The sequence below is a fragment of the Mizuhopecten yessoensis genome, unplaced genomic scaffold, assembly GCF_002113885.1.
Source record: "Mizuhopecten yessoensis strain PY_sf001 unplaced genomic scaffold, ASM211388v2 scaffold2329, whole genome shotgun sequence".
Taxonomy (NCBI): Eukaryota; Metazoa; Mollusca; class Bivalvia; order Pectinida; family Pectinidae; genus Mizuhopecten; species Mizuhopecten yessoensis.
This window is the reverse complement of record NW_018404492.1, coordinates 5,375,335-5,400,156: the sequence shown is the minus strand read 5'-3', so window position 1 is coordinate 5,400,156 and position 24,822 is coordinate 5,375,335. Positions and strand designations below refer to the sequence as shown.

Genomic DNA, 24,822 nt, shown 5'->3' with positions numbered 1-24,822 from the left:
TATTTTTGTGGTCAATTGGGTGACGTTATCAATAGTGACGTCACTTGGCACAATAACAGTTGCATTCGGGGTGGCCGAATGTGCCCCGGCAAAAGGGGCCGAACGTGCCCCAAATTGATATTTTTATAAAAAAAAAACACACATTGATTGTCTGTGTCCACTGTGCCATACTCGGAGTCGTTTGCGCCAGGCGTGAGTTTCTCAATTTACTCAATCGAGCAGTTTAGTTCCGCCTGGAACTGTCCATTAATGCAATGGACATTTCTAAACTTCATACATTTTTGTACTAACTATTAACACTGTATCATATCTGAGAAATTACATATGTATACTATATATTCAAAACTTAAACTCCACTTTATAGTATCAGCAAGAAAAAATAATGTCATGAAAACGTATACTTGTCAAAATCATGTGCAAGCCCGGGCTTATTGGCTTACATGGTAGCTACGCGCCTGAACGAATTAAATTCAATAGGATTTCAATTGAAAACGGTAAATTCTATAATCAATTTTGTTCAATTAAAATATTTTCAGAATGGAAAAACATGATATAAACTTGGGTGGTCTGGTAGATCTTTATTTCATCCCGATATATGTGCATACAAACCTGAACAGATTGATGTTAATACTTACTAAATACTTAATAAGTTTACTAATGTTTGCATTTAAACAGTTCATGCCGGTTTGGTAAATAAAACAATGTCGATGAATTCCGTCAGTGAGTGTACTTTCTGTACAATGCAGATGTTGTACAAGATAGCGGTCACCCGATGTAGATTCTAAAAAAATCGATATCACGTCATCGGGATTTCAAAAGTAGCTTTCTTGGAAATAATATAAAACTTTAGTATTTTTAAGACCAATATCCGCATTCGCAGACTCATGGAGCTTTAAATCTATAGACCCCAATATGAATAATGTTTACCGTCACATTACATTGTAATAATACAAGATATGACCGTACGGTGATATAAGTGGTACAACATAATCTTTCATTATCATTACTAAATGGGCTATCCTGCCCTACCATTTAACAGGTATTCCTTTGAATGACGTTATAACTGGCAATTGCGCTGCCGATTTTAACAACTTACTTACATGTGTAAAAACACGAGTTTTGACACGTTCCTGCAAAAGATAATAATTGTAGCTCATTATGCATACATAACTACGGAAGTGCGAAAGAGCATTAGAACCACATTGAAAATATAAATTTCGTGTTTCTGACTCGAAATTTCGAGATACTGTACAGGTACAATTGGAATAACGATGAAGTCAAAATTTCGACTTAAATCTCGAAATATATCGAAGTAACACGAACAAGGATTTTTGTTCTGCATTGCCCTAATGCTCTTTTGTAGTTTATGGACTTCTCAGGTACATGTAGGATGGTCGAAAATAAAACGACAATATAACTCATATTGTTCATGGAAAATACCGGGTGTTTCACAGCATTTTATCCTTCGACCAGATTATCATATTACAGATAATTAGTATCTAAATTCTCCGCCGGCACCTTGCTGAAATAAGCACGGTATTACGTTCTATGAACATTTAATTACTTGACAAACTTTTATTCGGAGTGTTCTCATCAATTCCCCGACCTTTTTAGAGATTAAATAAATGTGTTGATATTGGAAGACAATGGGAAACCAATTATACTCTGTTTCATATCAACCCCATAGATAACTTAACTGTGTGAAAGTGACCCGTGTGACGTTTTTTTTATAACTTAAAGTAAAACATTGATCAATTAAAGTACACGTTTTACATCCAACACGTGACACTGATAATTAATCAGTACAACTGAGTGCTCTATAATGCTATCAGATCAAGGTAAATATTATGAAAATGAAGACATACTGTTAACAAGTCGAGATACTGTAAACAAGGCGAGATACTGTAAACAAGACGAGATACTGTCAACAAGGCGAGATACTGTAAATAAGGCGTGATACTGTAAACAAGGCGAGATACTTTAAACAAGGCGAGATACTGTAAATAAGGCGAGATAATGTGAACAAGGCGAGATACTATAAACGAGGCGAGATACTGTAAATAAGGCGTGATACTGTAAACAAGACGAGATACTTTAAACAAGGCGAGATACTGTAAATAAGGCGAGATACTGTGAACAAGGCGAGATACTATAAACAAGGCGAGATACTGTAAATAAGTCGAGATAATGAGAACAAGGCGAGATACTATAAACAAGGCGAGATACTGTAAATAAGGCGAGATAGTGTGAACAAGGCGAGATACTATAAACAAGGCGAGATACTGTAAATAAGTCGAGATAATGAGAACAAGGCGAGATACTATAAACAAGGCGCGATACTGTAAATAAGGCGAGATACTGTGAACAAGGCGAGATACTATAAACTAAGGCGAGATACTGTAAACAAGGCGAGTTACTGTAAACAAGGCGAGATACTGTAAATAAGGCGAGATAATGTGAACAAGGCGAGATACTATAAACAAGGCGAGATACTGTAAATAAGTCGAGATAATGAGAACAAGGCGAGATACTATAAACAAGGCGCGATACTGTAAATAAGGCGAGATACTGTAAACAAGGCGAGTAACGGTAAACAAGGCGAGATACTGTAAATAAGGCAAGATACTGTTAACAAGGCGAGATACTGTAAACAAGGCGCGTTACGGTAAACAAGGCGAGATACTGTAAATAAGTCGAGATAATGAGAACAAGGCGAGATACTATAAACAAGGCGAGATACTGAAAATAAGGCATGATACAGTAAACAAGGCGAGATACTGTAAACCATCCGAGTAACTGTAAATAAGGCGTGATACTGTAAACAAGGCGAGATACTGTAACCCATCTGAGATACTGTAAACAAGACTAGAGACTGTAAACAAGGCGAGATACTGTAAACCATCCGAGTAACTGTAAATAAGGCGAGATACTGTAAACAAGGCGAGTTACGGTAAACAAGGCGAGATACACAAGGCGAGATACTGTAAACCATCCGAGTAACTGTAAATAAGGCGTGGTACTGTAAATAAGGCGAGATACTGTAAACAAGGCGAGTTACGGTAAACAAGGCGAGATACACAAGGCGAGATACTGTAAACCATCCGAGTAACTGTAAATAAGGCGTGGTACTGTAAATAAGGCGAGATACTGTAAACAAGGTGAGATACTGTAAACAAGGCGAGATACTTTAAACAAGGTGAGATACTGTAAATAAGGCAAGATACTGTTAACAAGGCGAGATACTGTAAACAAGGCGAGTTACGGTAAACAAGGCGAGATACACAAGGCGAGATACTGTAAACCATCCGAGTAACTGTAAATAAGGCGTGATACTGTAAACAAGGCGAGATACTGTAAATAAGGCAAGATACTGTTAACAAGGCGAGATACTGTAAACAAGGCAAGATACTGTAAATATGGCGAGTTACTGTGAACAAGGCGAGATACTATAAACTAAGGCGAGATACTGTAAACAAGGCGAGTTACTGTAAACAAGGCGAGATACTGTAAACAAGGCAAGATACTGTAAATATGGCGAGTTACTGTGAACAAGGCGAGATACTATAAACTAAGGCGAGATACTGTAAACAAGGCGAGTTACGGTAAACAAGGCGAGATACACAAGGCGAGATACTGTAAACCATCCGAGTAACTGTAAATAAGGCGTGATACTGTAAATAAGGCGAGATACTGAAAACAAGGCGAGATACTGTAAACAAGTCGAGATACTGTAAACAAGGCGAAATACTGTAAACAAGACGAGATACTGTAAACAAGTCGAGATACTGTAAACAAGACGAGATACTGTCAACAAGGCGAGATACTGTAAATAAGGCGAGATAATGTGAACAAGGCGAGATACTATAAACAAGGCGAGATACTGAAAATAAGGCATGATACAGTAAACAAGGCGAGATACTGTAAACCATCCGAGTAACTGTAAATAAGGCGTGATACTGTAAACAAGGCGAGATACTTTAAACAAGGCGAGATACTGTGAACCATCTGAGATACTGTAAACAAGACGAGATACTGTCAACAAGGCGAGATACTGTAAATAAGGCGAGATACTGTGAACAAGGCGAGATACTATAAACTAAGGCGAGATACTGTAAACAAGGCGAGTTACGGTAAACAAGGCGAGATACACAAGGCGAGATACTGTAAACCATCCGAGTAACTGTAAATAAGGCGTGATACTGTAAACAAGGCGAGATACTTTAAACAAGGCGAGATACTGTAAATAAGGCAAGATACTGTTAACAAGGCGAGATACTGTAAACAATCCGAGATACTGTAAACAAGGCGACATACTGTTTACAAGGCGAGTTACTGTAAATAAGGCGTGATGCTGTAAACAAGGCGAGATACTGTAAACATGGCGAGATACTGTAAATAAAGCATGATACTGTAAATAAGGCGAGATACTGTAAACAAGGCGAGATACTGTAAATAAGGCGAGATACTGTAAACAAGGTGAGATACTGTAAACAAGGCGAGATACGGTAAACAAGGCGAGATACTGTAAACAAGGCAAGATACTGTAAATATGGCGAGTTACTGTGAACAAGGCGAGATACTATAAACAAGGCGAGATACTATAAATAAGGCGTGATACAGTAAAAAAGGCGAGATACTGCAAAACCATCCGAGATACTGTAAATAAGGCGTGATACTGTAAATAAGGCGAGATACTGTAAACAAGGCGAGATACTGTAAACAAGGCGAGTTACGGTAAACAAGGCGAGATACTGTAAATAAGGCGTGATACTGTAAATAAGGCGTGATACTGTAAACAAGGCGAGATACTGTAAACAAGGCAGTACTGTATATAAGGCATGTTGTGTCTGTCGGTAATACATTATTGCTCCTAACATGTCACTCGATACCCAAGTCCGGTATACGTAAATAGTCGGTCGGTCGAACTGGGAAGCAAATATAGCCCTGACATTTTTTTTCTATATAAGGTGGTTTGTCATCACCTAATTTTAGCAATGATGAGAAAATGAAGATGATTTCGTGAAATTCTTATTCATGTACCGAAATTATTAACAAAAAATAAAACAGTATATATCATGTCGGGTTGGTATTCGTGTCCTGCATATCAATGACACCCATAATAAACGTTTCCTGTATACTGATTGGGTAAATCTACCCTTGTCTACGCATAAGTGTGACGGATAATATCATATATGCACCAATTTCACCATTTGCTTCATCATCCGTTCTTTGTTATGTGTTAAATACCAATTTTTTTAAATTGACAAAATAAGTGATACATGTTTAATCCGACATCATGTGATATGTATGTATAATGACTTTTGTCATATCATGTGATATGTACAACGAATCCTGTCTAATCCGAGATTATGTAAAAAGTAAAAATGTAACCTCTCTAATCCGGCATCATGCTGGATGTACAGTGAATTCTGTCTTATTCGACAATATGTGATATGTACAATGAACCCTCTCTAATCCGGCATCATGCTGGATGTACAGTGAATTCTGTCTTATTCGACAATATGTGATATGTACAATGAACCCTGTCTAATCCGGCATCATGTTGGAAGTACAGTGAATTCTGTCTTATTCGACAATATGTGATATGTACAATGAACCCTGTCTAATCCGGCATCATGTTGGAAGTACAGTGAATTCTGTCTTATTCGACAATATGTGATATGTACAATGAACCCTGTCTAATCCGGCATCATGTTGGAAGTACAGTGAATTCTGTCTTATTCGACAATATGTGATATGTACAATGAACCCTGTCTAATCCGGCATCATGTTGGAAGTATAGTGAATTCTGTCTTATTCGACAATATGTGATATGTACAATGAACCCTGTCTAATCCGGCATCATGTTGGAAGTATAGTGAATTCTGTCTAATTCTACAATATGTGATATGTACAATGAACCCTGTCTAATCCGGCATCATGTTGGAAGTACGGTGAATTCTGTCTAATTCGAAACTATGTGATATGTACAAAGAATACTGTCTTATCCGGCATCATGTGTATGTATAATAAATATTGTCTAATACGACATTATGTTGGATATATAGTGAATATTGTCTTATCCGACATTATGTTGGATATAAAGTGTATCTTGTCTAATCCGACATTATATTGGATATATACGGAATCGTGTCTTTTCTGACATTGTGTTTGACTTACAATGAAGATGATATACAAATGTATATCTAATCCGACATCTTTTGCATGTAGAGTAAATCCTGTGTAATCCGACATCATTTGATATCAAACAAATTGATTGGTATCAGATAAGACAAGTTTTATTTGTAAATTCTTTTGTAGTGGAATTTGAATTTATCTTCAATTAAAAATCAAAACTGTATTTATTTTATTGCAATGGCAGCACATGTCCTGTCATAATCTTATATTAATCCCTCTCGTTGGTCTGGACGGGATAGCGCGCAGTGGGTCTTAATAAGTGAGTAAACCGGAGTTCCCGCAGAAAGCCCAGGTGATCGAGCAGGTAACTCCATACGTTTACACCTGTTTCTTTCTTCGGATATGTGTAGACATGATAACGCCTAGTTCGAACACCGGGTTTTTCCCTCGTTTGTGAACTCGCGGAATTTAGAAACTTTATCAGCGCATGCACAGTGACATCTTCACTCAGTCTCCACAATTTCACGATCATCATGGGTTTCATCACTGAACTTGATCTGCGGAATCTTTAAAGTTGCCGTAGAACTTAAGATTTTAACTTCCTATTAACACGGTACCTTAATATTGTCAATATTTAACAAGTGTAGAAACATTTGTGCGCTGCTGATATTATCATTTCCAACGGAATTATCCGTTTTACGGATTTATACAGAGTAATGTTACATTTCGTAGACAGTACTAGTATACATTTACAAGACCTCCCTACTGGAGTTGCTTTGTAAGTATTAGCCTAATATTCGGTATTTGAATTTCAGATTAAGCCTGCCGTTTACAGACCGAGGCAGATTCCCTGAGTAGGACATTATAACGTCTAAAACCGCGGCTACACGTAAACACCTTGATGTGCTTGCCCTCGCTCGTCAAACACGTGGTTTATAGGGGATAATTATGGATCTAACATGATGTATTAACTCAAGACAACAGATGGAATCTTCTGACAAATGATATCAGTGACGAGATACACTTAAAACATTCTTCATGGCTTCCAACACCGTAGAGGACTTGTCTACGTTAGATCATTTCGACAATGATATCTTGCTTCGATGCCTTGAGGAGAGTTACACAAATGACAACATATATGTAAGTATTTTATTTGAAACGAGTTAATGCATTTTTGATAAAATGTGTATACAGCTTGATATGAAAACAACACGTTTTTTATAACTATGATTCTTTATATTTTTATTAACATCTAAAATATAAAATTGTAATTTTAAGCAATTAAGCAATTGGATTAATGGTTTAGGTTGTAAAGGGCGGAGTTGGCTGAAAATACACACATGTGTGAACTATTAATATAAAAATACCTTATTGCCTATGGTGTCCTCTACGTAGAAAATCGTATACCTGGTTAATTTCCCGGTGTTTATATGTGCAATATTTGAATACATCCATACTGCACAATTCTATTGTGCTGGTAGGCCTTTTATTATATCCATACTTACATACTTACTACAGTGATACATACTATCTTTACTACATACCTGTGCAATCTTACTACAGTGATACATACTATCTTTACTACATACCTGTGCAATCTTACTACAGTGATACTACATACCTGGCGAATCTTATTACTACAGTGATACATACTATCTTTATGACATTCCTGGTGAATGTTACTGTAGTGATACAAACTATCTTTATTACAGTGTTACCTACCTGGTGAATCTATTACATACCTGGTGAATTGTAGTATCTTTATTACATACCTGGCGAAACTTATTACAGTGATACATACTATCTTTATGACATTCCTGGTGAATCTTACTACAGTGATACTTTCCCTGTTGCACCTTTTGTGCCCGATTGTCACAATTGCAACGGCACGGCCACGCCGCGTACTGCAACGGCACGACCACGCCGCGTACTGAGTTTATTACAAAAAAAACCCCAACACATTGCATCCTCAATATACACTCAATTCAAATCCTTTCAAGTTCAATGTACATCAACATCAATAGCGTTACTTAGCTATACTTATCGTAATCGCGTATCAGTTTCGTTAAAGTGATACAAAGAGGAAATATCCTCAAACATTTAGAATAATCACCTAACACCTTACATACCCACCCGCGCGACGCATGCACGGGCTCTACATGCTGCCTCATGCGGCACGCATATACCACAGGAGAAAACATTCAGTCTAATTCGTACCTCAAACGAATGAAATTATATCTATCTTTTTTTATGACATACATTTAATTGCTGAACCTTACTGCAGTGATATGCAGAATGAATTGCATACAGTTCATTTTCAGTTCATGCAGCTTAAAAGACGCATACATGTATTGCATTACACATGTATTTTGAATTCATTGATGCTGATATGTTAATCAAATTATTAAACCGTCGAAATGGAATATTGCTTCCCAATTTAACTCGGATAATAGTTTTTGATCTTTTACAGCAAAATTATCGTATACATAAAGGAGGCGTGTTAATGCTGTACAACAGTGTGCCGAACCAGCATTTATTCATGGAGCCATTGCGGTCCTGTATTTCAAAAAATCCATATATTATATATGTGATTTAATATATAGCCAATCGCGTCGTAGTAAGAATCTAATTAAATTCAAGATGTAAATAATAATAATCTCGTTAACAATGAAAGATGTATCGTGACCTGAATGAAATATCTGTTTTTTTACTATTTACTGTACACAGAGGGAGTGTAATGTCTTGCAGTGCATCCAATTTTGAAGCACTCTGTATAAGTCATACTATCTGATATAGACTGGATATGTTACACTTAGTAAAAGAAGGCATTTGCTTCAAAATAATACAGTTCGCTTAAAGTTTGAACAGGCAATGTCGATCTCATGCGCAAGACTCAATTCAAGCATACACCAATAACCAATAATACCACTCGACACTATTTCCTTTCTGTACAATGTAACACTAGATTAATTAATGTATTTGATGTGCCGGTGCCAAGAAGACATTAATATGACACTATTTTCCCGAAACTTATCTCAGAAAGGAATAATCTTAAAATAACATCAGTCAGAGCCATATAAAGATGTTTTGTACAGACTACATATAGATGCTAGATAACCATGTACTAATACTTGTAGTTGTAAAATGTACGATGCTCAAAAAGGAAATATAACCATGTGTCGATAATCTCCCAATTCAAATGAAAACACTGCTTGTGTTTTTTTGTGTGATCCTGTTGAAAATTGAGATCACTTCCTCCTCCATTGCCCCCTCTGTGTTATTAATAATATTCGAACCTTCACCTTAATTTATTTTCTGTTCTTAGTGAAGATATTCCCTAAAAGTTTCCTTATGGATATCCATGACGTTTTTACAAACATAAGGACAACTATTCTGGAGTATTGTGTTATGTAAGATCCGTGTATATCATACACTATTTAAGATAAGTGATGCACGCTCAGGATTTCGATCTAGATAATCTTGCCTCGACTGTTATCTGACTTTGCAGACTTGTTTATCTTGCGGACTACCTATGGCATTGCTAAAATAGTTCTGGCTCCTCAGCATGAGTTCAGACATCAAACAGGAGGTGGTGTTGTCTCTCAATCTTCTTCTCGTGTATTGTGTGTTTACGTGCTTTCGTATTAGTGTTTGAACTATTATCATATATAAAGATATCTTTTTCACGAAATCTTCGGTTCAACATAAACATGAAACGTGAGGTTTTATAAATCTTTGATATGAAAACGTGAGGTTTATCTTTGATTCGTGCATTAAAATCCATTATTTTCGGTAAAGTTACCGCACTCTGCACACTGTATGAAAATCTCAAATGAAAACATTTGTATTTTTATTATGCTATTTTGTTTTAATTTTTGTGTATATATACAGACCTGTATACATTGAGGTCGGAAGTCTGAGGAGGTGTACTGTATACATATAGTATGATTGGGAGACGTCCTAATGACAGATTTACATTATGTGTACATTTCGTCGTTAACCTGTCCAAATGTACACAGCCAACATTGAAGGTCATATGAAGAGAAACCCTAGTCGTCATTTTGAAGGCTTGTGTCAATATACTAGGCATAGTAAGACGCCGCCGGTTAACTCGTTCATATTTGTACATATCATATATCCGGGGTTGATGGAGAATCGCTATTATTATTTTGATTTTTGCACACAAAATGCGAGAGAAAGTTTTAATCCTTTTCTATAGGGTGTAAATATGCTGGACTTATAAAAGTAGCTAACAAGGGCATTCCTTAAAGATCGTGAACATGTGACTATAGAACCCCGAGTTCAAACGTGCGTCCTATATATAGTTATACACTTTAAGGCCGTTACATGTAGCTAGGGAGCCATTGATTATTGATTATTTTAATACTTTACAGCTTCAATCAGATATATCTATTTCATTATATTTCATTATATTAGATATTATATTATATATTAGAAAGCAAGCTAGTTTATTTTAATTTCACTTAGTCAATTGTAACCATCGTCATTACATTGTAACTAAGATATACAGCAAAATGGTAAAAAAAAATTAGCATGCATCTGTTATACATGGCAACAAAATGGTTATAAACATTCCTCCTGACTTTTTTATGCTGTGTTATCAAACTGTGTAGGTGTTTACAACAAAAGGAAGAGGGCCGTGTATCAAATCTACGTAACTGCTAACTTAACTTTGATTTCTGACCTTAGTTAAACTAATAACAAACTTTCGAGCGTGTTTTTTGACAATCAACAAAACATGGTTGACATGTTACTTTGAGGAACATCAGGTATCGTTGGTAGTAATGCGTCGTTTCAGTTGCTACTGTGTTTGGGAGTGAACTCTATATTGGATAACAGTATTTTTCATTTTAATCAGTCATGCGTGGATTTCGCTCACTTGTGTGAAGTTATCCCACCGGTTTCCGAAGAAACCGTTCGCGCAGGCGCAGGAGCTACATAGGGATTGAATCTGGATTTTTCCAGTGTTCATGCAAGTATGAACGGGGGAAAATGTACTTACACACCACATGAGCGCCCGTAGCGAAGCGAAGGGCATTCATGATAAATGTGTAAGTAAATTTGTACCCGTTCATACTTGCATGAACACTGGAAAAGTCCAGATTCAATCCCTATAATTCCAAATCACTATCAATGGGAAGGAAAACAAAAAGCATCGTTTAAATTACATTTTTTTTTCATTCATTCATAAATTTAATGAACTAATATGACGTAACATCGCAACGTCATTTCGGGGATCTCGAAACTAATTCACGTAAAATTTTTCCCACGGCCGCTTCATCCGGCTTGAGCAACCTTGTTGATAAAAACATTGAAGAAACAGTGGTTAAATTTGCGAATGAGCTATAATTTAACTTAGGCGATTCAACAATAAGAAAGTTAATAACAGTGTACGTTGAAGTCAAGAGATGATGATTCTGGAGAACGGCCCGGAAAGGCCGGGGTTGACACCCGATTGGAGGAATGCGGTGTTTATAATGACGGAAAGTACAGTAATGTAGCTGGACTCGTCACGTTTTGTTTTGTCATGGATCATTCATGCATTAGTAATATGAAAAAACTTTAATTCGTATGGCATAGAAGGAATGTTATGTGTCGTAATTCTAACCCGGGTTTCGGTTGTTTTTAGTCTCGGCCTTGTTATGTGCGGCGTATTCGTCATGTTCGTGGAAATTCATGGATAATAAAGTATATGTGTAAGTAAATTCACCTCAGTTGATAGTTTCTAATGTTGGAAGCATCCAGATCAATTCCTAATATCGCCACTTATTTGATCACTGTGCGGACCCATCTCAGGCATCTGTGACATCGAAATATTGTCAGTTTGAGCTTTGTCAGATTGATATCGTCTAAGCTTAAGGTCATAGGAGTGTATTGCTAAACGGAAAAAGGAAGTACATCCCTAGTTGAAAATCCAATGTAGGGAGACAGTATCACAATTTCCGCATATTCTTATGTTTAATACTAAAATGATGAATATTGTATGTTTATTATTGACAGAACAGTTTGTTCTCTTAATATTAAAGTATTTTAAAGCAATCCAGGCATTAATGTAGTTGTTTTTTATCAATTAGTCAAATGTGTCCATTTTTCTGTACTTCAGGAAACTGGCTACCTATTTCTCTACTGTGAAGTTTTTCAAGAAAGATAACTCTTCCATGCAAATTACTATGTGTATATGGTTTTATTATAAAGCGTCCATTTTTAATCGTTTATAGATCATTTATTTTACACAATTTCAGCATTTATTAAATTGATATACATTAATGTAATACTAATCTATGGCAGTATCATTTTTATTGGCATTATTTTTCCAAAAATTGTGTCTTTCATTTTTTTTTCAAAATTCACTCCTTTTTAAATAGGGTTCCATTTAAAATCCTTAAAAATCTGACAACCTATTTTTTTTTTTTGTGGCAGAAAATTTTCTTTACTTCAAAGCAATATGACTACAAAATTTGAAAAAAATCTATTGAGAAATGGTGACACAATCATATTACCTTAAGGAGAAATCGGATCACCAAACCATCATTTTATTCATTCATTGAAAATTCTGAGGATGAATTATATTCATTTATGGTTGTACAAGGTATCAATGGAAGTATATTGATAAGTGTTCTTACAAACGAAATTAGCACCGGGGCTCACGCGAGATATTAATAGAACGCTCTGACGTCATCAATCAGCGTTTCCAGCTTTTGCGAATGTCGGGACCCAAATCGGATCAAGCCTTTTTATTTTATGCTTCAAATGGATTTTGTTGGCAGCATATTAACATTATATGATGACCTTCGCAATTTATATGAAAACAAGTATTTCTATAGTGTGAATTCATAGTCGTCGAACGCGCCATGTTTTAAAAACGAAAACAAAACACTGACGTTTGAGTTTGAATCACGTTTTCTGGTGCCATTTGAACTGAAACACTAACCATCTGTAGACAAAAATATACATGGTTATCTTTTCTAAGGCTACATCATTGTTATAACTGATCTGTTGACACATTAATTGATTTTAAAGTATTTTTGCAAAAAAGTGATCCGCTTTAGGTACAGATCCGATTTGGGTAAGACGACAGAACATGTCACTTCTGTGAGTATGGTCAACTGTAGATTAAAGTTATTTCTTTTATAACTTCTAATACTTAAACTAATGAAAAATAAGACAAAGATACAATAACAAAAAAATAATGATAAACAGTAGATCTTGCATTTTTTCACGGCGAGTTTAGTTTTTGCAGTGGGAGACAATTCGAACGACAAAACTGAAAAATTTGGATTTGGAAAATTTTAAAAGTTGTCCCTCGGAAAATCAGCCGTTCATACTAATATTAACAGCTGTTTTTTGGATCACATGTGCTACTATTAGCCAATCACAGAACATGTAACAAAGTGCAAAATGAAATTTGGAATTATTAACAGCATCAATTACAAACAGTATACCAATCCGTCATTAACGTCCTTAATATAACTGAAACGCGAAAAAATATTTTTTTAACAGAAAAAAATGCAATGGTAGAAATCCAACTAGATCATTGTACCGGATGTAACATATTTTGAACAAAACATGACAAAGCTGTTACAGTTAAAAATATCGTTTACCTCAATATCTATATAACTACATTGTACTGTATCTATCGCTAAATCTTAAGGGTGCAGTCACCTGTATGTGTACTAGGTTAATCTTTTCTAAGTATATCTTATGCCGTAGCTACAAATGTGGTAGGCAATTAAATTAGAGAGGACAGACACCAGGCATGAACTATCGGTCACTGCGAAATTTTCTTTGACATCTTAACTTAACTTAACCCTTTCACCCCTATGTAACTTTAGTAGACTCTACCATGTATTGATATGGACGAGTCCATTATGGCCTACAGTGGTGAGAGCGATATTTATCGCATAAAACATGCAGTCCCAAAGGACCTATATCTCAACATCTAATCTCAATCGAGGTCAACTGATTCATGCATTAATAGTTTTATATTACAGGGAACACCATTGGTTTCAATAGGAATTAAACACTCTAAAGTAAGAAATTTTTTATATCACAGGGAATAAACTTGGTTTCAATAGGAATGAAACACTCTAAAGTAAGTAAAGTTTTATATTAGAGGGAACACCCTTGGTTTCAGTAGGAATTAAACACTGTAAAGTAAGAAAAGTTTTATATCACAGGGAATACCCTTGGTTTCAATAGGAATTAAACACTGTAAAGTAAGAAAAGTTTAATATTACAGGACACACCCTTGGTTTCAATAGAAATTAAACACTGTAAAGTAAGAAAAGTTTTCTTTTCACTTCTGTACATGTAAAAAATGTATCCAAACATTTCTTGAATAAACAGCTTTTTAGAAATAGCATTTTCTATTTACTGCTAATGTCTGCAATTTCCTTATTGTGTATGTTGACACTTCGGTATTCTCATTATATTTGTTTCGAATAAATGTTCTGAATGGGATGCAAACTGTCTGCCTTGCGATGTAATCTCAATAGAGGCAGCGCTTTGTTATCCCTAACATGCGTTAAACTAGTTATCCCGTCAATGCGATCTGTACTTTTAACTTGTGATCTCATTTCAGGAAAACTGTTTTCAAACCAGTTCTCCATTAAACTTTTTCAATTTTATTCGAACGTGGAAGGTGTTTACGTTGAGGACGGATAAAGCAGTAAGATGGCACACAAACAGTTCCTATCTCCTACCTTTGTTTTTGCCATTGACCTCAACCAAGCACGAATAACATCCAGATGATTTTCACACTAGTTACTATAACATGTCAGCACCTTAAACATGAGATAAAATACACCCAAAGAACGAAGAGACTTGTATGCCAGATATTGGTCACTGCGACCTATTCTTCTGACCTCAATAACATTATTCTTTTTTACTATACAGTGTAGTATTTTCACGTGGAATAATTAAACTTAGTACATGGTAAGATCTAAGAAATGCGGAATGTGGCAAACTAGGTCACTGTAGCCTTTATCTTGACCTCTGGTCCCAGTGAAATAAACCGATTTCCAGAACATCTCTAATAGTATTTCATGGAGGATCATAAAATTGAATGTGAAATCTCAATGAACGTTTGAGCTATAACCATTCTTGACAGAGGACCAACATTTGTCATCCTTTGACACATGCTATTGATTGAAAATAACGTTTAATCGGAACACAAATATTTTTGTATATTTTTTCCAGTAAGCATTTACTTGCATGTTGATACTGCATAACTGCTTCCGTGAACCATAAGGGTTGCAAGCCATATTTGCACTACATAATGTTACGTAACCGAACAATGAACTTGACACTTGTGACAGAAATGGACCGTATCTTAATGTACATGAATAAGTCAATGTCATCTTATGATATAAAGTACAGGAGAATGAAACTTTCTTTACAACTTCCTTACTGCCAGGCACCCTGCAAAGAAAACAAACAGTGTTTAAATTAACTTCAATATCAGATTATGTAGACATTTAAACATTGACAACTTATATTTCCATTAACTTTTTAATTACGTTATCACACAGGACGAGGAACTATTCTATATATAGATATCATCTATTGTTAATTCCTTTTCAATGTTTACTTTTGTTTGAAGGGATTCGAGAACTTTATAATTATTATTTGCGCGTTTTTGGTGACAACTGCCAACCCCACACTCTGAGTAAAACATACACTACTGTGTCGATGGCTATTTTCATACCGGATGGCTTAATAAAAAGCCGCACGAATAGTACAGACGTATCAGTCTGGATCTTACATTGAAACAAAATTAAACATATCCATTTCAAATGTTTTTACTTGATATTAAAGTATTTCATCAAAGTTCAAACCTGGGTGCATTATTTGTATTTAGTTGGACTTTTATAAGTTATTAATTATGTTTTCTCAAGTTTTGATTTATGATGTTGACTTATTTAGTAAACAGATGTACATGTGATACGGTATTTCATTATGCTATTGCTAACAGTATAAGACAACTTGGGGCAAATATATATTTATCTATTGTGATAATGTTTTACAATGGCAAAAGACTACTGTTCTCCTTTCTAAATGGGCCCGAATTGTTTATTGAACATATCGTCACATCGTCATTGACAAGATTTAATACACTGCACCGTAAAATGAAATGTGATAAAAACAGTATGAAAAAAATATCATAAAAGGAAGATTAGGTTATATCTCGGAATCTTGGAGATACCAGATACCCAGATACTAGGGTGACTGAGTTAAATGTACAGAATAGACTGACAGATACCAGGGTGAGCGAGTTAAATGTTCAGAATAGACTGACAGATACCAGGATATCTCGGAATCTTGGAGATACCAGATACCCAGATACTAGTGTGACTGAGTTAAATGTACAGAATAGATTGACAGATACCAGGGTGAGCGAGTTAAATGTATAGAATAGACTGACAGATACCAGGGTAAACGAGTTAAATGTACAGAATAGACTGAAAGATACCAGGGTGAGCGAGTTAAATGCACAGAATAGACTGACAAATACCAGGGTGAGCGAGTTAAATGTATAGAATAGACTGACAGATACCAGGGTAATCTTGGAGATACCAGATACCCAGATACTTGGGTGACTGAGTTAAATGTACAGAATAGATTGACAGATACCAGGGTGAGCGAGTTTAATGTACAGAATAGACTGACAGATAAATGTACAGAACAGACTGACAGATACCAGGGTGAGCGAGGCAAATGTACAGAATAGACTGACAGATCCCAGGGTGAGCGAGTTAAATGTACATAATAGACTGACAGATACCAGGGTGAGCGTGTTAAGTGTTCAGAATAGACTGACAGATACCAGGGTGAGTGAGTTAAATGTACAGAATAGACTGACTGACAGATACCAGGGTGAGCGAGTTAAATGCACAGAATAGACTGACAAATACCAGGGGGAGCGAGTTAAATGTACATAATAGAGTGACAGATACCAGGATGTGCGAGTTAAGTGTACAGAATAGACTGACAAATACCAGGGTGAGCGAGTTAAATGTAGAGAATAGACTGACAAATACCAGGGTGAGCGAGTTAAATGTAGAGAATAGACTGACAAATACCAGGGTGAGCGAGTTAAATGTAGAGAATAGACTGACAAATACCAGGGTGAGCGAGTTAAATGTTCAGAATAGACTGACAGATACCAGGGTGAGCGAGTTAAGTGTACAGAATAGATAGGTTATATCTCGGAATCTTGGAGATACCAGATCCCCAGATACTAGGGTGACTGAGTTAAATGTACAGAATAGACTGAAAGATACCAGGGTGAGCGAGTTAAATGTAGAGAATAGACTGACAAATACCAGGGTGAGCGAGTTAAATGTATAGAATAGACTGACAGATACCAGGGTAATCTTGGAGATACCAGATACCCAGATACTAGTGTGACTGAGTTAAATGTACAGAATAGATTGACAGATACCAGGGTGAGCGAGTTCAATGTACAGAATAGACTGACAGATAAATGTACAGAACAGACTGACAGATACCAGGATGAGCGAGATAAGTGTACAGAATAGACTGACAAATACCAGGGTGAGCGAGTTAAATGTACATAATAGAGTGACAGATACCAGGATGAGCGAGTTAAGTGTACAGAATAGACTGACAAATACCAGGGTGAGCGAGTTAGATGTACAGACTGACAGATACCAGGGTGAGCGAGTTAAATGTACAGAATAGACTGACAGTTACCAGGATGAACGAGTTAAATGTACAGACTGACAGATACCAGGGTGAGCGAGTTAATGTACATAATAGACAGACAGATACCAGGATGAGCGAGTTAAGTGTACAGAATAGACTGACAAATACTAGGGTGAGCGAGTTAAATGTACAGACTGACAGATACCAGGGTGAACGAGTTAAATGTACAGAATAGACTGACAGATTCCAGGGTGAGCGAGTTAAATGTACAGAACAGACTGACAGATACCAGGATGAGCGAGTTAAGTGTACAGAATAGACTGACAAATACTAGGGTGAGCGAGTTAAATGTACAGAATAGAATGACAGATACCAGGGTGAGCGAGTTAATGTACATAATAGACTGACAGATACCAGGGTGAGCGATTTAAATGTACAGAACAGACTGACAGATACCAGGATGAGCGCGTTAAGTGTACAGAATAGACTGACAGATACCAGGGGGAGCGAGTTAAATGTACAGACTGACAGATAACAGGGTGAGCGAGTTAAATGTACAGAACAGACTGACAGATACCAGGATGAGCGCGTTAAGTGTACAGAATAGACTGACAGATACCAGGGATACCAGGGTGAGCGAGTTAAATGTACTGAATAGACTGACAGATACCAGGGTGAGAGAGTTAAATGTACAGAATAGACTGACATATACCAGGGTGAGCGAGTTAAATGTACTGAATAGACTGACAGATACCAGGGTGAGCGAGGTAAATGTACAGAATAGACTGACAGATACCAGGGTGAGCGTGTTAAATGTACAGAATAGACTGACAGATACCAGGGTAAGATAGTTAATTGTACTGACTGACAGATACCAGGGTGAGCGAGTTAAATGTACAGAATAGACTGACAGATACCAGGGTGAGCGAGTTAAATGTACAGAACAGACTGACAGATACCAGGATGAGCGAGTTAAGTGTACAGAATAGACTGACAGATACCAGGGTGAGCGTGTTAAATGTACAGAATAGACTGACAGATACCAGGGTGAGCGAGTTTAATGTACAGAATAGACTGACAGATACCAGGGTGAGCAAGTTAAATGTACAGAACAGACTGACAGTTACCAGGGTGAACGAGTTAAATGTACAGATCAGACTGACAGTTACCAGGGTGAGTGAGTTGAAGTATCTGAAGATAAAAGCCTCTATGAAATTATAATGTACACAAGAACTGTGCAGTTGTCGTGTAAAAACCAACACGTTTTGAGTATAACGCTTCTTAAACAAAAGTCTGGAGGGTAGAAATTGGCAACACTTCAGACATCACACATAACCTTTCATTCCTACGTAATCTGCACAACAGGTACATTTGTACTCGAATGAATTAGGGCTCTATTTCATATCGCTTTGTTTGCTGATTTATGAGACCAATCAGTATACAGTGCAACATTACACAACATTCTTTAAAGTATTTATTTTATCCAGAAAGTACACATAACACGCTGAAATACATGTGTAATCAATAATATATTATATGTTATCTTTCAGACATACGTCGGGGACATTCTAATTGCTGTCAACCCGTGTTCGCCGCTCTCAATATATGGCCCTCAGGTATGATGTGAAAACTAAACGTATACCTTGCGTAACGAAGCCAGGTGATATCATAAAAGTAAACAAATATGTTTTTAGTGGTTACTTAATCACATTGATATATGGGTCGTAATGTTCCCTGCCTATATATCAATAGAGGATCAGGGATATGGAAGACAGATGGTGCCTTTTACACACCATAGTCTGTCTTTAAAGTCAACAAGAATTAATATATTAATATCCTAAATAAAAAAAAAAATGACGGGCGATTTCATGACGGAGACCACATTATTTGTATGAAAGACGTGACCTCCCCGGATACCTGGTTTCGTTTCCGCTATATCATATCCCATACAATGCCAAGTATGTCAGTTCTTCTCTCCGTCACGCATATTTTGATAATTCTAGAAGCCGTATTTTTTGACAAATATGTTTACCTTGGACATACCTTGAACATGTATGGGTATACTCAGTTAAAGGTCAGGGTCACTATTACTAAAAATATTAGGTATAATTGCGGTGACTTATTAAGTTGATACTATATAAATGCATTGAAAATGAATAAATTACAATGGAAAGATAGTTTGTAATGTATTTTGATACTGTTGCAAATTACATAACAAGAATATGATTGTAACGATTGTAATGAGACAATTATGAAATAATGATTGAATTCGTATAGTAATGTTCGAGGGTAAAATCCGAATCGGTGTTATCGGGCTGATTAGTTACAATGTGAAGCTTATTTTCTTTAAAATAAAGCAATGGTAAAAAGGAATAATAAACAAAAGTAGATAAATAAAAAAAAACATAAAATAAATCATAAAAAAAAAAAAAAAAAAAAAATGTCATTTGAAAAAATCGAGTCAATTTGTCGGAATTCATGTGGGATGACATATATGTTATTGCAAATGTTTTTTCTGCATTGTGTATCAAAAAACAAATCATAAATCACAATTATACGCTTTAATTTTTATATTTTGTGTATTGTGCAGACCCGGCGCAAGTACCGCGACCTGCGTGTCAGAGGAAGCCAGCCTCCACACGTTTACTGGGTGGCAGACAACGCATACAGAAGCCTCATGGAGACACATCTGAAGCAATGTATTGTGGTTACCGGAGACTCCGGAGCTGGTAAAACCGAGACAACCAAGTACGCCCTGCAGCACCTCATAGAACGCGCTGACAAATGCGCTGTGCCTGACCTTGTGGACAAGCTTTCTCGGGTTGGTTCATTGACGATCTTTTCTGATATGAAGACTTTTTTGCACTTTATCTGAGTTTACTCTGTATCAGAAAACAAACATGTTATCGTTTTTAATTTGTAAATGGATGACTGCAGAAAAACAGTAATGATGAAATGATAAGTCTGTGAAAAATAAGTACATGTAATAGTGTATTTTGACCTAAATTATAGAGACACGGTAAGGGAGTTGATAACACAATTTAAATGCGTGGGAAATGAGTGTCTTGCTTAGATTTTCAACTTGTAAATGGAAAAGGATATATGGAGGTAAAACAAACAAAAACAAGAACAACCCAAAGAGAGGTTTAAAGTTGGAATTATGTTTGCATGCATTAATTTTCAGAAAGTACTATCATTTTAATGTAAGGTAACAATTGCCACCTCTTAACCTTAGGAAACAGAGTTTCAGAAAGCAATACACGGAGTCAATAGTTTCGTCTCAAGGTTTCAAACAAATGTCGTTTGTGAAAAACTTACATTATATTGTTAATCCGATACATTTTATGTTCACAGGTCAACCCCCTGATAGAGCTATTTGGCAACGCATCCACGGTCTTTAACCAGAATTCAAGCCGGTTTGGCAAGCTGATAGAGTTGGCGTACTTACCGGACGGCACTCTCGTTGGAGGTTAGTAACAAGAAAAAGAATAAAATCTATATGTCGGTTGATATTTTTGCATTGAATTAATCTATTCATATCTTGATGCTATTTGAAGATGGTTTATTCCCGTTCAGAGCATTTTATTCATAAAATATACTTTTTGTGGAAAATATAACTGTCGACATATACGTTTTTAACATCCTTATTTTATTAACAGGGAAGCTGCAGACGTTTGTTTTGGAAAAGTCGAGGGTTGTGTGTCATGGCCTTGGGGACAAAAACTTCCATATCCTCCATGCCATGTTTGCTGGTATGGAAGAAAGCAAACTCCAGTGCTACTTCATTGAAGGTGCAGACACATATAGGTAAACAAATAAATAACTTATTTTATGCATTACCACTTAACTATATGTCGTGTTAAAGCGATTGTTAAAATACGCCAATCATGGTATAGCATGGTATACTAATCAAGTTCATTTGAAGCGTTTGAGAAGTGGCGTATGGTATAAATTCGTAAACAGTTTTTCTCCTCTTCACAGTTGGCTAGTTACAAGTTACATAAGTACTTAAAGCGTTTTTGTTATTTTTGAAAATTTACTGGATCCAGTTAGATGTAAACGATATCCAACCGTCTTTCCTCGTGGATCCCTATTAATTAGCGCAATAACACGTCGTTTCGATCCCCAATTGATAATGAGTGTTGCATCTGTACTAATATAATGGTGACACCGTTTGTACAGTAACAAGTGCTGTCCTACTCGGTGTCACTTACGTGAGACTCCCCGGTGTTTACCGTCCTATTTAGGGCAGAGAGATTTGCTACCAATTAAACGTCTGTATTAACCTGCATTGGTTTCGAGTGTTGACACCGGACAGGAGCAGTTTGACCTTCAATTTGAGGTCACATATTCTCAGCGTTCACTTTCGTGTCGTTATAATGGAGGAGGCGGAAATCATTGTAGATCATGCATGTAACTGAATTTAAATGTCAATAACAAAACCTATAGAACTAGCACATGTTTGGGTGATCTCATTATCAAATATCAATCTCTACATATAGGTGATTGCACATATTTTAAGGCACAAAGGGATGGACTATTGAAATGCAATTAATTACATACATGATATTTAAAATGAATAATCAAACTCGAGGACTGTAACATGATGATGTATTTTTGTTGTGAATTTATAGAATCCTTCAAGAGGTGGGTGCACAACCGCACAATTGCTCCGGGACATTTAGAGATGCGGAAGAAGAAAAAGAATTTGCAGACAAATTTCAAACAGGAATGTCAATTCTGACCAAGATCGGTTTCTCTGATCAGGTGAACATCTAAAAAAAACTAAAATACCAATATAACGTAAGAAGACATTAGTGAACATAGATAAGTATATAACGTAGGTTTGAATTCCTCTATCGTTCACTTACACCGCTTGTATCAGATGTATTTTTACACTGAAACTATATTAGCAATATTGCGTCAGTTGTAACTAAGATATCCCTTATGTTATATAGGAAGTGTACCAGTTAATACAAATGCTAGCTGCAGTCCTTCACATCGGTAATATCGAGTTCCAGGTGGACGAGGAGACAGGAGGGGTGGCTATCGTTGACGAAGTCTACGTCTCAATTGGTAATAAGTTTAAAATGGAGATTTAAATGATTTACGTATCATTATGTATAGTTATATGTTGTTCTTCGTTTGATATACATTGTAGCGCCTAATACAGTAAGAAAAACCGACTCTAAGGCTCTTTACAATAGACAGAAAAAAACACGCCGCAATCAATACAATTTAACGATTTTGCAGGTGCTTCCTGCATCTTTTCAGATGTTTAATACTGGTCATATGTCACCTGGCTAAATACTTCTTCTGCATTCGTATGCATCGTTGTGGAGGCGAATAAATGTTCTGGTTTTTCGGATGCACATACACTGTAGACCACTCCTTTCCCTTATGCACAACCTTGGTTTGTTAAGTTGTGTTGTCAGAAGAAAAACTCTTTCTCTTAAAATCGATGATACGACGAAATCCCTTAGTGTCTTTGTGGGAGCCTGCATCTGAATGATTGAAAAACATATATACACTGTATCTGATCAGTCGTAATATTAATAGCACAAGGGTAGAAATATCTTCATATTGACTTTCAGCAATGTTGTTCAGAGCGGATCATCTCGTTTACTTTTTTCAGTTATGGAGATACTTAACCTGGGAGAAGCGAATTCTGCGTCTCTCATCAGCGCCCTGATAAGTAGACCTCGTGTCGTCATGGGTATGTGTAACAATTGAATAATGTTGAAATTGTAAACTGTTGTTAAATTGTTAACATTTAATAGGAAGATCATAGATATGAATGTAAGAAAGTAACCCTATGCAACGTTTATTTGATTCATGATCTATACAAAAAATATCAATAACTTTTTGTGTGACTCCATATATTGATAATTAACTAAAACAATATATCAAATCACATCTTGATGTTCAACCTAAACAATTGCTAAACAATGTTTCACACTGCAAAATGTTAGTAAATATGAACGATGTATAAATATGTTGAAACTACATTTTGATAGCTGTCATAAACATTTTTTAATATGTTGATCATTAATTAAAACATATGTTTACCTATATTGTAATATTTAAATTTAGATGTTTAAGATAAACAATGCTTTAAGTTGCTTATTCATAATTTAACTTAAACAAGTGTATGCAGAATAACAGGTGAACTAAACAATGTTTTAAAACCTACTATGTGTACGTGTGTACCTGACTACCTCACTGTACAAAAACAGGTGAAACGATTGTTTCCTTCAAGACGATACAACAGGCCGAGGATGGACGTGACGCTCTTGCCAAAGAATTGTATAACAGTTTATTTAATGGGATTATTGACCGTATAAACCGGGAACTCCGGCCTGAGCAAAGTAGCGCCGGGTACGTACAAAATGTACATGTACAAATTTGAATATATTTGTAACTTACCTTAAAAAACAATAAAGCCAATACGTATATGCAACTGCATGCTACTTTTTTGAAAAGAATGATTGATTTTATTAACGTTGTTGTTATGAAAATATATATTTGCAAATTAAATTGAATTGATAAAATTGTTAACGATATATTTGTCATTATCGTAAATAATGCATTCAATTGTTCCAAAACAAAGTATAATCTGATGTGTTTTTTTTGGGGTTTTTTTTGCATATTTTTTTTTTTTCAAATATATTGAATACTGTTTAATAGGGATGGTCACTCACTGACTATCGGAATTCTCGACATCAGCGGATTTGAGAACCTCAGACTGAACTCTTTCGAGCAGCTTCTTATTAACATGACCAACGAAAGGCTACATCAGTACTTCCAGCAGCAGATCTTTGACGCTGAGCGTGCAGATTACAAGAGAGAAAACGTGTCATCAACTGACGTCACATTTAAAGACAATGGTGATGTGTTGAAGCTTCTTTTCGAGGTAATTATACCATACAGGTTTTAATTTTGTTTAACGTCCTACATGTTTTAACAGCTAAAGTGTATGCGTGCTTGCTTGTGTGT

General features: G+C 36.0%; 1 protein-coding gene across 2 annotated transcripts in view; it reads left to right on the top strand.

Annotated features, from left to right (window-relative positions):
- LOC110445657 overlaps positions 1 to 24,822 on the top strand; it is a 60,690-nt gene that overhangs the window by 10,018 nt on the left and 25,850 nt on the right. Inside the window, exons 1-11 of one of the 2 annotated variants that reach the window (XM_021490384.1) lie at positions 6,549 to 6,751; positions 6,954 to 7,278; positions 19,377 to 19,442; positions 20,417 to 20,647; positions 21,181 to 21,295; positions 21,486 to 21,633; positions 22,461 to 22,593; positions 22,785 to 22,902; positions 23,462 to 23,542; positions 24,063 to 24,204; positions 24,514 to 24,739. In XM_021490384.1, the coding sequence (XP_021346059.1) occupies positions 7,177 to 7,278; positions 19,377 to 19,442; positions 20,417 to 20,647; positions 21,181 to 21,295; positions 21,486 to 21,633; positions 22,461 to 22,593; positions 22,785 to 22,902; positions 23,462 to 23,542; positions 24,063 to 24,204; positions 24,514 to 24,739 (1,362 nt within the window). In that variant the 5' untranslated portion in view covers positions 6,549 to 6,751; positions 6,954 to 7,176. Of the gene's footprint in view, positions 1 to 6,548; positions 6,752 to 6,953; positions 7,279 to 19,376; positions 19,443 to 20,416; positions 20,648 to 21,180; positions 21,296 to 21,485; positions 21,634 to 22,460; positions 22,594 to 22,784; positions 22,903 to 23,461; positions 23,543 to 24,062; positions 24,205 to 24,513; positions 24,740 to 24,822 lie in introns of those variants that run through there. The other variant, XM_021490383.1, reaches the window with a different exon arrangement.